Source organism: Mus caroli, chromosome 11 (genome assembly GCF_900094665.2).
Source record: "Mus caroli chromosome 11, CAROLI_EIJ_v1.1, whole genome shotgun sequence".
Taxonomy (NCBI): Eukaryota; Metazoa; Chordata; class Mammalia; order Rodentia; family Muridae; genus Mus; species Mus caroli.
The window spans coordinates 63,244,313-63,258,715 of NC_034580.1; the positions used below are offsets into that span (position 1 = coordinate 63,244,313).

Consider the following 14,403-nt stretch of genomic DNA (forward strand, 5'->3'; position numbering starts at 1 on the left):
AATTTCTCTCTCTTCTGATTGGTCAATTTTGGTCAATTCTCAAAACTTCATCTTGGCAAAAAACTTTCCTGCCTATGTATGCGTGGTGGCCAGCAGAAGCCTGTGCCACTTTGCAACGGCACATGTGGCTTCCCACAATACAACACAAGCCTGAGCAGACCACGTCAGCAAGTTAGCAGAGGGCCAAAGCATGACTCTGTCCTAGCTTTCAAAAAACAGCATTTGTTTGAGATTGTCTCCAAGACCGACTGGCAACTTCTCTTTTTCTCTGAAACATGGGGGATGGGCAGAGGCAGAGACAGATCCGAATTATCACTGGTTTAAATCTTTTCATGTAGTCAAAGGACAAAGGGGGAACAGAAGAAAGGGAAGAAAGGAGGGAGGGAGAGAGAAGGGAGGGGGGATAAAAGAAGGACTAAAAGTTCAAGGGAGAGAAGTCAGGAGAGGGCCATGGAAAGAAAGAACACAGCAGGGAAGGAGAAAGGAGGGAGGGGAAGGAAGAAAGGAGAAGCAAAAAATGAAAGGGCATAGAGAAGGAAGGAGAGGGAGGGAGGGAAGGGGGAGGGAGGGAAGGGGGAGGGAGAAAGACAATGAATTTACTAATGATTCACCTAGCATTACGTTCATTAAATATCTTCATTAAATCTTTATGTGAGGTAGAGATGGTAGATGAGAGGGCAGGTTGGAGCACTCGTCATGCCAGACTAAGTGACTTCCTGGCTAATTTGGAGAGATGGGGCCCTGCTCAGCAGAGTGTCTAAGTGGGTAGACATGGCTGTCACGTTCTGCGAACCTTCAGATTTGGGGAAGCTGGGAATCGGGCCTGGACAGTGACAACTGCCTCTCAGGGATGAGTGAGAGTTGGGAGGAAAGTGGGGGACTTCAGAGATGGCAATGATCACACTCTGGAGAATGTGGGTGCCTCATAGCCACTTAGTGGGGCTGCCTGATGACCAGCAGAGTGCAGGATACCTCAGCCTTAATGGCTTAACTGGAGCTACCTACCATCCGTGATGTTTACATATGTAGCCTCTATCCTTCTAAAGGAATTAGAGACAATTAAGGTGTGCACTTAGTAAAACACAAAGCAGAGGCAGCAAAGAGGAAGCAGGAAGTGAGGTCCCGGCCCCTTGACACCGGCTGATGTTTGGGACTGGACTCTAACTCAGCTGCAACTTTCTTGGCAGCCAAGTCATAAAGGGAAGCCCTGAGGTATGTCGTTTGTGTTGTCTGGTGACTCAAGAAGACAAATTACTTGTGTATAGAAACACTCTTGGTTGTTGGAAATCTGCCCTTGTGGGGAGCGCTTCCCAGACTTCCCATCCTCGTCTAGATCCTCCAAGGAGTGAACAACCAGGATGTGTAAGGATTTGTTCAAGGAAACACCTGTGAAACAGACAGGAGGCAGAAAGCAAGAAGGAGAGGTTGGCTTGCTGGGGGATGGTGCATGCATGCGTGCGTGTCTTAATTGGGGAGGAATCCAGAGAACAGTTCCACAGTGTAGTACTGCTGGTGGAACCTAGAACCAAAATTTGTCCTCAGAGTAGGTCTTCCTGGGAGCCGCTGGGAAAAGCACTGTCGTGCTCTGTACTGGTGTCTGCAAGCACAGAGCCTCACAGCGAGGCCAGGGAGACACATTTTCCAGGCTGCCTCACTTCACTAAGTCACTTACATATTCTTCATCATCACTCCCCTGCCGCATCAACACACCCTCATTAAGGAAAAAAGATTTACCCTGACACTTGTCACAATGGCATGGAACACTTTATTCATGACTGGCAGTGGAGACTCAACTCCGAGGACACGAAGACACCTGGGATACCAGCCTAGGGGCAGAGTGAGGACTGAGGCAGGCCAAAGGTATCAAGAAGCATATAAGGGTGGGGATCTCTCTGAGCTGACTAGCCAACCTTCTTGATGAAACTTGGATGTACAAGCCAGAGTCAGGACAGAGGCCAGGGTGGAGCCTACGACTGAGTGGGGCAAGGTCACTGACACCATCTGGGACAGCGTAAGTAAAGCAACGTTGCTGTCACTACCAGGAACAGTATTTGTATGATTAAAAAAAAAAAACAAAACAAAAAAACAGAGTTGGGCTGGAGAGATAGCTCAGAGATTAAGAGCACGGACTGTTCTTCCAGAGGTCCTGAGTTCAAATCCCAGCAACCACATGGTGGCTCACAACCATCTGTAATGGGATCTGATGCCCTCTTCTGGTGTCTGGAGACAGCTACAGTGTACTTATATATAATAAATTAATAAATAAATAAATCCTTTTTTAAAAACAGAGTTAATATTTAATAGAGATGTTTTATAGTGATCTACAAGAAAGCGGCACTCAGAAAGAAAGACAAGATACCCCCTGGAGCATGGGTTTGGAATTCTCCAAAACACTCCCACCCCACTGTCTTTACCATAGCCAAATATAGAGTTTTGGGGGCTTCGAAGCTATTGTCCTCATGGTGACTAAGGAAGCTGAATGCACTCACCAGGTGGGTCCTGAGGCGCTCCTGAAGGGCTACAATTAATGTGATCAACTGATATTAACACTGTCTGGGTCACAGGGATTAGGACTCTTTACCTGTAGACAAAGCTCTTGTTTGAGACTCTCAGACTACGGCTGGAGACAGGAGTAAAGCTCACCCTAGGTCAAATATATCCAGGTCCTGAGCCTGGACCATTGCTGTTTTAACAGAAGGGTCTGTATAAGAAAGGAATATCGGTGTGTGTGGATAGCTTTTCAGTTGATGGTACTGCTGTTGACAGGAGATTCTTGCTTCTCAGCTCCAAGTAGACTTTGGGATGAGGGCTCCGCCCCCCTCAGATCTCCATCATTTTCCTCTGTCTTTCTACTCTGCCTCATCTCTCTCCCTCAGACTTTGATCCCCCAATTGTAAGGGTTTCTTAAGGGTCGTAGATGTCCCCCAAAATGTGTCTTCTATGACTTGTCCATGCTGAACAAGGGTGTAGACCCTATCTATCTAGGGACCAAAAGTCTCGAGACCTAGGCTGGAGAGATGGCTCAGTCCATAGAAGAGCTTGAAGGCCTGGTGATCTTAGTTCATCTCCAGAAGCCATAATGGAAGCTTGGAACAGATAACAGGGAGGTTGTTCTCTGACCCACATGCCCACATGACACATATGTGGCTACACTCACACACATACACAGCTATACACATGCACACGTACACACAATAATAAAATAAAATCACACATTGAGGAAAGAATTTATGTCTTAAACTGTCTTATGTGACTAATGTAAAGGGAATCTGAGAGAATCTGAGGTTAGAGGCTTGCAGGTCATCATTTGAAGGGAATCTAGATTTTGGACGTTATCATTTCTTGGAACTATATCTCCAACAACACTTCAAGGGAATCCTGGATGAGTCACAGGGATAAAGTGGGAATGATAAAGCAGGACATTCAATTCCTCCTCTGACCTCCATACACATGTGCATGGGTGCACATATCTGAACACACATATACATACATACATGTGCATATGTCCATATATATATGTATGTATGTGTATATATACATATATATATGCATCCACATGTATATGACCACATACTTATACACACATATACATGTGTATGACCACACACTTATATACATATACATATGACCACACACTTTATACACATACACATGCATATGCCCACACACACCAATTTTTTTTTAAGTTATTAGAACACAAGCACTACTATACTAAGATAGTTTAGCTGGTAATCAAGATGGCTGCTAATGACTAATGGATAAGTAAGTGGTATATTACATGTACTCTGAAAAGAAAGATATTTCAGGTCTCAGGCCATATGGAGGAGGAGGATGTGAGATTTTACCATGCTCCTCTGAACAACAAACAATTTAAAACTCGTACATTATTTATTTCTATAATTCCCATTTAATATGTTAAAACCACAGTTGGTGATGGATAGTTGAAACCACAAAAAGTGGAGTCTCAGGTAAGAGGGGCCTGGATTGCTGTCTCTCTACACTTTGGAAAGTTCTGGTTTTAGGAAGAACACAGAAATACTATCTTCCAGCTCAGAGCAATGTGCTGGCTGCCAACTCTTGATGGATTGCTACTGGGCACCCTGCGAGGTTTATGGGAAGGCTGAGATTATTCTCCAGAGAATAAAGGTTGGGGCAGCATTAAGGCCAGGTGGACTGAGCAGCACAGCTCCTGACCTCAAGGTTCCCTCACTTTCAGATGTGGAGCTGGACTTCCAGAGGAGTGTACAGGCCGTGCTGCGAGAGCTCAACACCCCAAACCCAGCCCTCCAGAGCAATCAGGGTAAGAGCTGGAGCAGGAAGCAGCCACTCCTCACCCCCCAGCCCCTATCCCGTCCTTCCAGCTCTGTCTCAGGCATTCCAGGAAGGGCCCATCCTCGTGTTCTTAGGTGAGGGGTTTCCAGCTTAGCGGTCTGCTTGTGGACTTGGAAGGCTTCTCTGCTTCCTGATACAACCCTCCTGGTTCATATGTTAAGACCACAGTTGGTGGTGGGGTAACTGAAGCTGCAAGAGAAATGAAGTCTCAGGTAGACGGGGACTGGGCTGCCATATTGTAGACAGGAATGGGTTCTGTTACCTTCTTTCCTGGTTACCTTCCCCACTTCCACTTCCAAACAAAACTCTGTTTTAGGACCTAGAATCATTCAGAAGGCGGCTGGGGCTCTGGGCCTACACATATTACTGCTCCATGCTTCACACATACACCTCTGTCTGCTCTTGTGCCTCTCCTCTTGTTTCTGGCCTAGAAAGCCAGCTCACTGCCTAGAAAGAGCTAGAGATCAGGTGGCCACAGGAGGAGCTCACCACAGGCATCTGGGGTCAGCTCTTACTACAGGGTCAGATGTAGCTGGCTGGTCACACTCTAGGACTCAGGAAACAGGGTCCTGCTCAGAAGAACAGTCTCTAAGACCCTCTGGTCCCACCCAGCCATGACGGATCTCTTTCTCCCGGCCCAGGCATGTGGAGATGGTCTCTGCATAAGAAGGTGGAGAGAAACCCAGGAAAGAGCTCCATTCTGGTCCGAATTCTGCTCAGAGAGCTGGAGAAGGTGAGTGCTCAAGCCTGAGGAACTCAGCAGGGGTGGGGTGAAGAGAGGCGCCCCCTCAAGTTGGGGCTTCACCTGTGCAGATCTGTGCTCCCAAACTCGGCTTCTTTGTAAGCCATATGCCTCATTTTCTTCATTGATTTTTATCTCAGCACTGTTTTCTATTCATCCACCCCCACTTTTTCTTAAATTAACGTATTTCGAAAAGAAACTCCATAACATAGCCATAAATGGAAAACCCACATCGCTAGGTAGAAACATATATATCCTCTGCCTATTTGTGTGCAACCATTAAGGTTTATCTTTGTGCCAACTGAACTTATCCATGCCCTGCATGTTACTGCTTGGGAAACACTGCTCCAAGTTGTCAATTAGCTTTGGCTCCTGTGTGGCGTCTGTGCAGCTTCCCTATCCTAACCGCTTGCACAAGGATTCCTCCGTCTGTCTCGTCCCTCACAGAGGGCTCCCACATCCTTGTTTCTCCCTACCCTACTCCCTTCCTCCCCTCTCCACAGCAGGCCACTCCGCTTAACATAATATATTGCTGCCTTCCATCTCATCTCCCACCACCCCCAGCCTAACCGCAATCCGTAGCTAGGATGTGGTGCTCCCTGGAGCACCCAGCCCAGCGCCATGCTAGGGTCTCCTGTTTTCCAGGCAGAAAGCGAGGACGGGCGCCGTGTCATCATTCCCTTGCTGCTCACTCTAATGTCCGTGCTCACTAAGGTGAGAGGGGTTGGGGGTCAAAGTGACTCACAAGAGGCTGGGGACTGTCAGGAGGAAAAGTCACAATTCTCAAAGGGAATGAGAGGCCATTCATTCTGTAATCAAATATGAGTGACTGGAGTTGGAGAGATGGCTCAGTGGGTAAGAAGACCCAGTTCAATTTCCAGCACCCACATGATGAGAACTTCAAGTCACAAGGTCTCATCCCGTCTTCCTAGTTGGCATCTAATCTCTGCTAGCGTGAGCCTGGTCTTGCCTGCTTTCCTTTCTACCCAGAGGTATAATTTGGACAGGCAATGGGAGAGTTGAGACAGTGTGGAGAAGGGATAGAGAGCCTTGGACAGTGGGTGAGCCCTTGGGTTGCTCATTTGTGCATCGTCATTGTGAGTAACAAGTTCTTCATTCTGTAACAACACATACAAGAGACTGGAGAAAGCAAAACTGTTGTCAGAACTCGGTTCTCCATAACAGGACTCCAGCTTAAAGAAAAAGCCAAGATGGCCGGCATGGCATTTTGGTGCATGAGAGGCTTGTAAAGTCCCCAGACTTGAGAAATCTCTCCTCTCTTTTCCCCATAGGATTAGAATCTTCACACTCCTCTAGCATAGTCCCTTTCCCAGCTCTCCATCTTATTGGTCCAGGACACAAAGCCTTATCTAGTGACCACCCAGGGGCTTGGAACTGCCTTCTTTTCCAACTCTCTGAGTTCTAAGACAAGCTAGGAAAGGGAGGGGCCTCATGCCTTCTGCTTGTCCGTGACTCTTTGGTGAGCTCTAAATGCAGACAGTACTAAAAATGGGCCAGAGAGGTCGATTTCTTACAATTGGTGATCTCCACATAGAGGTGGGACATAAGAAAAACAATGTTTTACACTCTTGGTTAAAGGAGTTGGTAGTGGGCTGTAGGGAGTCACTGTAGCATCTGGGATGAGGATGAGGCTGGGCTCTGGCAGAGGAATGGAACACAGTGAGGAAGAAGGCAGAGGGGAGGAAAGGAGAGACTTGGGAAGTGAGTCCACGTTTTTAAGCCTGGAGATGCTCAGAAATGCTCGACCTAGCTCCACTATCAAGGCTGGGAGAGAACTGATCTGCGGAGAATGTAGGGATGGATTTCTGTCTTGCTGAGGTGGAGAGTGGGGTTTTAGGGAGGTCTCTCAGATGCTGGGAAGAGCGCCTGCCAACAAAGGATGTGGAGAGCCCAGAGCCAGTCTGCCCGTCAGTCCCAACCCTCCTTCTTCCGCACCTACTCTAATCCATCCCACCCTAGACCTTCAAGACCTAGAGCATCAACCCCTCCCTCCCACCAGGCCACAGGCATCCCGGAAGATCTGTACCATAGAGCTTACACCTTCTGCACCAGGCTGCTGACCCTGCCGGCCCCCTACTCTACAGTTGCCTTGGACTGCGCCATAAGACTGAAAACAGAGACGGCTGTCCCAGGTGAGAGCACACTGGGTATCAATGCTACTCAATATCAGGCTGTTTTCCCCAGGATGCCAAAGATGCTCAATTCTCTCAGCTCCTTCCAGGAAGGGTGGAGAATTGGAGTGAGGGACCCAGAGGCCGGCTCACTAAAGTGGTTTGTTTGCAGGTACGCTGTACCAGAGGACTGTCATCGCTGAGCAGAATCTGATAAGTGAACTATACCCTTACCAGGAGAGGTAAGAGGCCTGGGAGTGGTTGCTGCCCTCTGCTCCCTCAAGGTGTTGGGTGCTGGGCAACTCTTCACTGACAGGAAGACAAAAGTGGAGGCTAGATAAAGAACATCACTTAACAGAGCTTCCACGCTGGCCCAGCAATGACATGCACTTCAGCTCTAAGGGTGGTAGTTATATTGTTTTCTTAGCCTTGCTTCTTTGGCTCGGTCCAGATTGACCCTGTCTCTGTTCAGAAGGAACATATGGCCTAGGAAAATGCTGCTGTTCCATTCTTGTGTCTCTTCCCCCTCCCCAGCTTTGTGCCACAAAGCAGCCACGCCCAACCAATCCAGGCAGCAAGAGATAGCTTCAGAATGCCCACACTGCAGGGACTGAACCCTAGGGGCTTCCATCCATGAGTTCTCAGCCCTGAGATTAGGGGGGAGAGTATCCCTGGTCCATGTTTGGAAGAAGAAGAATAAGCAAGGGGATGTGGACGGTGCCTCTCTCTGCTGCAGGCAAGTTTGTGGACTTAGCACTGAGTGGCACTATGTAGGCTAGAGACTTGGGAGCTATGTTGAGGAAGGATGCTAAGGAAAAGAGCACCCGGGGAGCAAGTGCTGGAGGAGAGAGAAGGCCCAGCACCCTGAGGTAGGAAAGAGAGGGTAAGCCAGTTTTCTGGTGTGATCAAGGTGATGAGCAAAGATGGAGCCTGTGTGGGTCTGGGGCTCCAGTACCAGAAGGGAGTGCAGTTAAGGTCTCCCTAGAGGGTAGGGATGCTGATGCTGAGGACCAGGAAGCAGGCGTTCATTAGATGCAGGACATAGCCTGCTTCCCCACATGGAATCAGTAGACTGGTTGAGGGGGACTATAGCTGCCCCTCTGCAAGAGCTGTGCATCCTGCCTGCTGTGGTCCCTGCTTCTCCATCTTCTGTCTGCCTTTTGGCTTTTGACCTTGACGCTTATCCTTTTGGGGGAATTAACCACTAGAAAATGCTTTTGTTATTAAAGGCGTTTAGATAACCTGGAGTGAGGGAGCTACAGAGGTTTGGGACCATCCATCTAGCACCTCCATTCCATTCCTGTCCCCCAGGGTGTTTCTGTTCGTGGACCCTGAGCTGGTTTCTGCCTCCGTGTGCAGTGCCCTGCTGCTGGAGATCCAGGCAGCCCAAGAGCAGCAGACACCCGAGGCCTGCATGCGCCATGTGGTCTCCCACGCCTTGCAGGCAGCTCTGGGAGAAGCCTGCCACACAGGTGCTCTGAACAGGAAGCTACAGGTAATGACCACCACAGCCTGGGCATCCAGCGCACTCACTGCCTGTGCTCTTCCTGCTTCTGGCCCGTGCCACCCTTTCCGTGGCAAATCATCAGTTCATACATGTTTATTAAAGGAATTATGAAAATACAGATAAGCTGCTGAAAGACAAAAATAAAAAAAATCACTCATACGTCTCTACTTAGAAATAACAGAAATGAACATTTAGTCTATTTTCTTAATAATGATGATATTGATGACTAATAGACAGTTTATTGTCTGTTATTCCAGACACTGTGCTAAATTGATCACATTCTGAAGTTCTCCTCCAGCACAACTACCATCTGCCCTTATAGATGGGAAATTAAGGCACAGAGATGTCGACCATCCACTCATGCTCACACAGATGCAAAGAGACTGAGCTAGAGTTTGAATCCCACGTCAAGCTTATGCCCTCTGGCTCGTACCCTGACTCTCCTGAACATGTGACGCTATCAAACTCCGCAACTGCTTGATATAATGTGTATTTTCCCATGGTGGCCTATGCAAACATATTCCTTGGGAAACGTACTTCTAAGGGCTGCACAGTATGAGTGTGCTCGTGCACTTAGCTGATGCTCGGCTCCCGCTGCAGGGCATGTGGGCAGTTCTGACACTTACTTGTTTGCTACCTTTTCTCTCTGATTCAGCCTTAGCCCAAGAAATCCTTCTGGCTGAGAGTCACACCAGGGACTGAACTTCTTAGGGATGGGGGAATGGGAGGACCAGTGCCATTAGGAGTGACATTCTCTTGGAAACAGGGAAGGCTAGGCAAGGCTAGATTGGACACATGCAGGAGATGGAAAGGCTTGTCTGGGTGGAAAGGGTTAGAATTGCTGCAGTGGGAGGAACCAGGCACCCAGAGTGAGGGTTCAGTTGTCCCCCGCTTGCCCTGGTTTAGGAAGTGGGGAAGATGTCAGTCAGGTTCTTTTCTCACCCAGTTATTCAGACCAGTCTCCGGCTTTGCCCATCAAGATACATAGTAGCACTGCTCTTCTGTTCTTGTTTTCCCTCTGGAGTTCTCCAGTCTGAATCCCACCCACATCTTGAATCCTTTATTTTGGTGGATTCCTCCTAGCTTTCTCCCCAGCATAGTGCATGAAAGCCAGAAAGAAACTCCACTGCCCACCGGCAGGCAACAGGGGACAGCAGCCATAGCCTGGCAGAAACCTAGGCTCTGGACCAGGAATCCTAACAGTTCCTGCCCAGCTCCTCAGAGCCAAAGGGTGGTGCCATGCTGGACTGTTGGTGGCCCTGCCCAATTTAGCATAGGAGTGCAGTAGGTGGGTTGGTGGGCAGACCTCAGGCTCTGGTGTCCCTCTTCACAGGCCAGCTCCCGTCGTGTCCTGGAATACTATTTCCACGCTGTTGTGGCTGCCATAGAGCAGGTGGCTAGCGAGGACAGCCCCAGCCGGCTGGGACACCTGGAGAAGATGGAGGAGATTTACTGCTCACTGCTAGGGCCTTCGACCACAAGAAGGCGCTGCGTAGGTAAGGGGGAGGGCTGGGGACTTGCCTAGAGAGACTGCCATCCGCAGGGGAGGGCGCCAAAGAGCTAAGCTAGACAGAATGAGGTTTCCAGAGGAGCCTGAGGACTGAGAGGAGAGCTAAGGGACTTGGCCGACCAGGGAGGAAGCAAGAGGTTAATACAGTCATGATAGCCCACAGCTGCAAAGCTCCGGCTTTATCCCATTAATGCGCTAAACATTTAACACATATTCAAATCTATGCCGTGTGCCAAATCAAATAATTCGTAAAGTTAGGAGGTAGAAATGATTATTGCCCCCATTTTACAGAGGAGATTTATAGACTGATTTAGAAAGAGATTAAAAATCTTGCAGACTGTTACTCAGCTGGTGAGTGGCAGAGCCAGTATTTGAATCTTGTTCTGGGCATAGTAGCCAACAGATGTGATTCCCAGGACACCTCCACAGAGGATGGAAAGAAGCCCGTGTTGGCATTATTTGTCTCCTGGGGTCGATTTGTACCCTGAGACCTCCTTTCTGTTGGAATGTTGATAGAGACATGCCACGCCCCAACAGGAGCAAGTGTCACGAGACGAGTGGGCGTCAACAATCCAGAATGTGTGTGTGTCCTGCCAGCAGTGGGATGATTCTAATGTGTGCCTTGTTTGCACAGTCACTCAAAGCAGCCATGGAATATGTCGGCCTGAGCGTGTCAGAACGTAGGGTCACTGACTGCACCCATAGATACAGGGTGCAGGGGAAATGGACTAGAAACCACAGCAGAGATCAGTGCACCAAGCACACTAAAGCTTGAACGTGGTAGCCCAGGCTGGACAAAGTGAGCAGGATAGCCCTGTTTAGACTCCACCCTCTCAGTCTCCCTGGTCTTTTGCCTACAAGCCTCCTCAGTCCCCACAGTCTGCTCCTTTCTTCAGGTGACCTTCTGCAAGACCGCCTGCCAAGCATCCCCCTGCCCAGCCCCTACATCACCTTCCACCTCTGGACCGACCAGGAGCAGCTCTGTACGTGCTGGAGCCTCTGAGCTCCTATAGAAATGGCTGAGGACCGTGGTGTATGTCTGCGTGTGTTCACGTGTCTGTGCTCCTTCCTGTCTGTGTTCAGGTTTTGTTCTATGCGTTGGTCCACATGTCTGGGCAAAGTCGCAAATCTTCTCCGGGTTGGATTAGTCCAGTGCATTAGCTCTTGGTCTCATTAATCTTAATGTCATCAATGTCTCCAAAAGGGAGGCGAGCAGAACCCACTGTGGTACCCAGATCGGGGCAGGGGACCTTCCAGAGCAGACAGCTCCCTCTACTGTTGTGTCCTGCCCCAGTTCTCTCAGCTCTTCTAGCGAGTGAGGACAAGGACTCCAACTGTGGTAGAAAGGATTAAGCTGGAGTACTGGGTTCAAGTCTTGACACTTCCTTTTGCATGGCGGGTTATGGTAGATGCCTTGTCTCTCTGAGCCTAAAAGTAAACTGGAAACCCTGCAAGTCGTCCCTGGAGCTGGTGGCCTGCTATCTGTGTCCCAGGGCAAGCTACAGGAAGTGGGGTGTTGGAAGGGACCCAGAGTCAGCTAAAAGTGGGAGGTGCTGGGTTAAGCATCATCTTCTTTAGTACTGGAGTTCTCAGGGATTTTAATATGTTTACTGAATGGCTGGGTGTGGTGGTGCACACCTTTAATCCCTATACTCAGGAGGCTGTGACAGATCTCCGTGAGTTCAAGGCCATCCTGAGCTACATGGAGAATTCCAGGATTGCCAGGATCCTACATAGTGATCCTGTCTCAAAAAAAAAAAAAAAAAAAAAGAGAGACAAATAAATAAAAACAAAACAAAAGAAAAACAAAAGAAGAAATATATTTACTGAGTAGCCTCAATGGGAGGAAACAGTAATGACTAAAGGACTGTGGTGGCCTTTGTGGAGCGTCCCATGGGGGTTCTGCTCATATGGACAGTATTTGAGAAACAGGAGTCCTGTCCTCTCATCGTCAGGTGTCTTTGCCATCCTCATGCTCCCTGTTCTCCTGTCCCAGGGAAGGAACTGGTACGCTTCCTCCGCCCACGCTCGCAGCTGCGCCTCAGTGCTGATCTGGATGCCTTGGATCTACAAGGATTTAGGCTAGACCGGGACTTGGCCCGGGTGTCCACCGACAGTGGAATTGAGCGGGACCTCCCTTTGGGGAGCGATGAGCTTCCGGACCCCAGCAGCTCTGAGATGGAGCGGGCCGCCCTTCAACGCAAGGGGGGCATCAAGAAGCGTGTGTGGCCCCCTGACTTCTTCATGCCTGGCAGCTGGGATGGACCCCCGGGGTTGCATCGGAGGACTGGCAGGCCTAGTGGGGACGGGGAGCTGCTACCTGGAGTCTCTCGGGTGCATACCGCCCGCGTGCTCGTTCTGGGGGATGACAGGATGCTAGGGCGCTTGGCCCAGGCTTACTACAGACTCAGGTAGGACCCTAAGGAGGGACTGTGGTGTGGGCGCTTCTGGGATGGGCTGATGAAGGATCCAAATGGGTATTAGAGGGACAAGAGAAAAGGCACGGGAGGGTAATGAAGGACGCTGTAGAGTATCCCCAGTGCCCAGCCATCAGCGTGACAGGAAATGTCTACTGTTTCCATTTTGTAAATTGGTAAACAGAGGCTCAGAAAGATAGTATAAATTGCCCAAAATCAGCATATGAAAAATGGCAACGCCAAGACTATTTGATGCCAACATCCAGCCCTCAGCTCTTACCCACCTACCGTGCTGTCTGTTGCTAGGAAACGGGAGACCAAGAAGTTCTGCCTCACTCCTAGACTCAGCCTACAGCTCTACTATATCCCTGTGCTGGCGCCTCAGGTGACTGGACAGGTGAGGGTTGGGGCCAAAGGGAAAAGGAGTGGAGGGGTCAAGAGCAGAAGTCTCAGCAGAGAAGAGTGGGAGAGGTGGGGATCCACTGGCAGCCTGGCTCCCAGACTCAGGGACCAGAACCATTGCCTTATACTGCAGAGTTGAGAGAAATTGGGGTGGGGTGGGGTGTCTTCCAGATCAGAAGCCAAGACTCAGGTTTTGTCACAGTAGCCTCTCCTCTGCTCAGCTGCCTCGTCTCTGTAACAAAATTGTCAGTGCTGATCAGAAACCAGAAGACCTTGACCACACCAGAGAGGAGATTAAGGATGAGCCAGAGCACTCGGGAGGCAGAGGCAGGCGGATATCTGAGTTCGAGGCCAGCCTGGTTTACAGAATGAGTTCCAGGACAGCCAACGCTACACAGAGAAACCCTGTCTCGAAAACAAACAAACAAACAAACAAACAAACAAGGATGAGCCAGAAATGAGCAGGGTTAGTGAGTTTATTTAAAAAATAAAATAGAGATGAGAAAGCGCATGCTTCAGAAGAGACAGAGCGAGACAGAGAGACAGAGAGAGACAGAGACACACAGACAAAGACACACAGACACAGAGAGAGAACAGGAAGGGAGAAAGAGACAGGGTGAGGAGAGACTAAAGAAAAAGATGCCACTCACCCAAGGCTTTGCAAGAGCCTACTTTAACGACGCCTATGGTCAAGGTTTTACTATCTTGCTCAATGGATGTAGTTTACAACCAACTTAAAACATGGAACAAAATATCATGTAATGTTTAAAAAAAAATAAGTGGTTTTACTTATCCTAAAGAATGTCCTCTGGTATATCCTAAAGAATGTCTCTGAGAGAGAATACCTCTCTCTCAGAGTTGAGAGAGGCAGTCAGCACAGGTCAACACGGGCAACACACGGTTAAACTCAAGGCCACACATTCTGGCCCTAAGGAAGCACTGCCCATTTGTTGTTTTAATATTTTGGGAGAGTTGTTTCTTTTTGTTATATTGAGACAGGGTTTCTCTGTGTAGCCCTGGCTGTCCTGAAACTCACTGTGCAGACCAGGCTGGCCTCGAACTCAGAGATCCTCTGCCTCTGCCTTCCAAGTGCTGGGATTAAAGGTGTGCGCCACCACTGCCTGACATGTTTTAACATCTTTGCTTGAGATTTTTTTTTTTTTTTTTGAGAAAAGGAGATATTGTCTCTTTAGGTCTTCACAGTGGAGTTGACAGGGATGCTGAAATTCTCTGATGAGAGACTTTGCCTCCCCCGTCCTTTCCCTCTACAGGAGAGAAAGTATGAGGCAGATGACCAGAGTTCATTAGTGTTGATTAGTGTTGGTGGAGTGTGTGTGTGTGTGTGTGCGAGTGTGTGTGTG

The 14,403-nt window shown here is 49.0% G+C and overlaps 1 protein-coding gene across 2 annotated transcripts in view; it reads left to right on the forward strand.

The window, feature by feature from the left end:
• The window catches only part of Pik3r6 (phosphoinositide-3-kinase regulatory subunit 6), a 57,993-nt gene that overhangs the window by 25,084 nt on the left and 18,506 nt on the right, over positions 1-14,403 (forward strand). Inside the window, exons 3-12 of one of the 2 annotated variants that reach the window (XM_029483150.1) lie at positions 4,217-4,300; positions 4,974-5,065; positions 5,720-5,788; positions 7,095-7,227; positions 7,379-7,448; positions 8,518-8,701; positions 10,047-10,209; positions 11,120-11,206; positions 12,220-12,634; positions 12,947-13,037. In XM_029483150.1, the coding sequence (XP_029339010.1) occupies positions 4,217-4,300; positions 4,974-5,065; positions 5,720-5,788; positions 7,095-7,227; positions 7,379-7,448; positions 8,518-8,701; positions 10,047-10,209; positions 11,120-11,206; positions 12,220-12,634; positions 12,947-13,037 (1,388 nt within the window). Of the gene's footprint in view, positions 1-4,216; positions 4,301-4,973; positions 5,066-5,719; positions 5,789-7,094; positions 7,228-7,378; positions 7,449-8,517; positions 8,702-10,046; positions 10,210-11,119; positions 11,207-12,219; positions 12,635-12,946; positions 13,038-14,403 lie in introns of those variants that run through there. The other variant, XM_029483151.1, reaches the window with a different exon arrangement.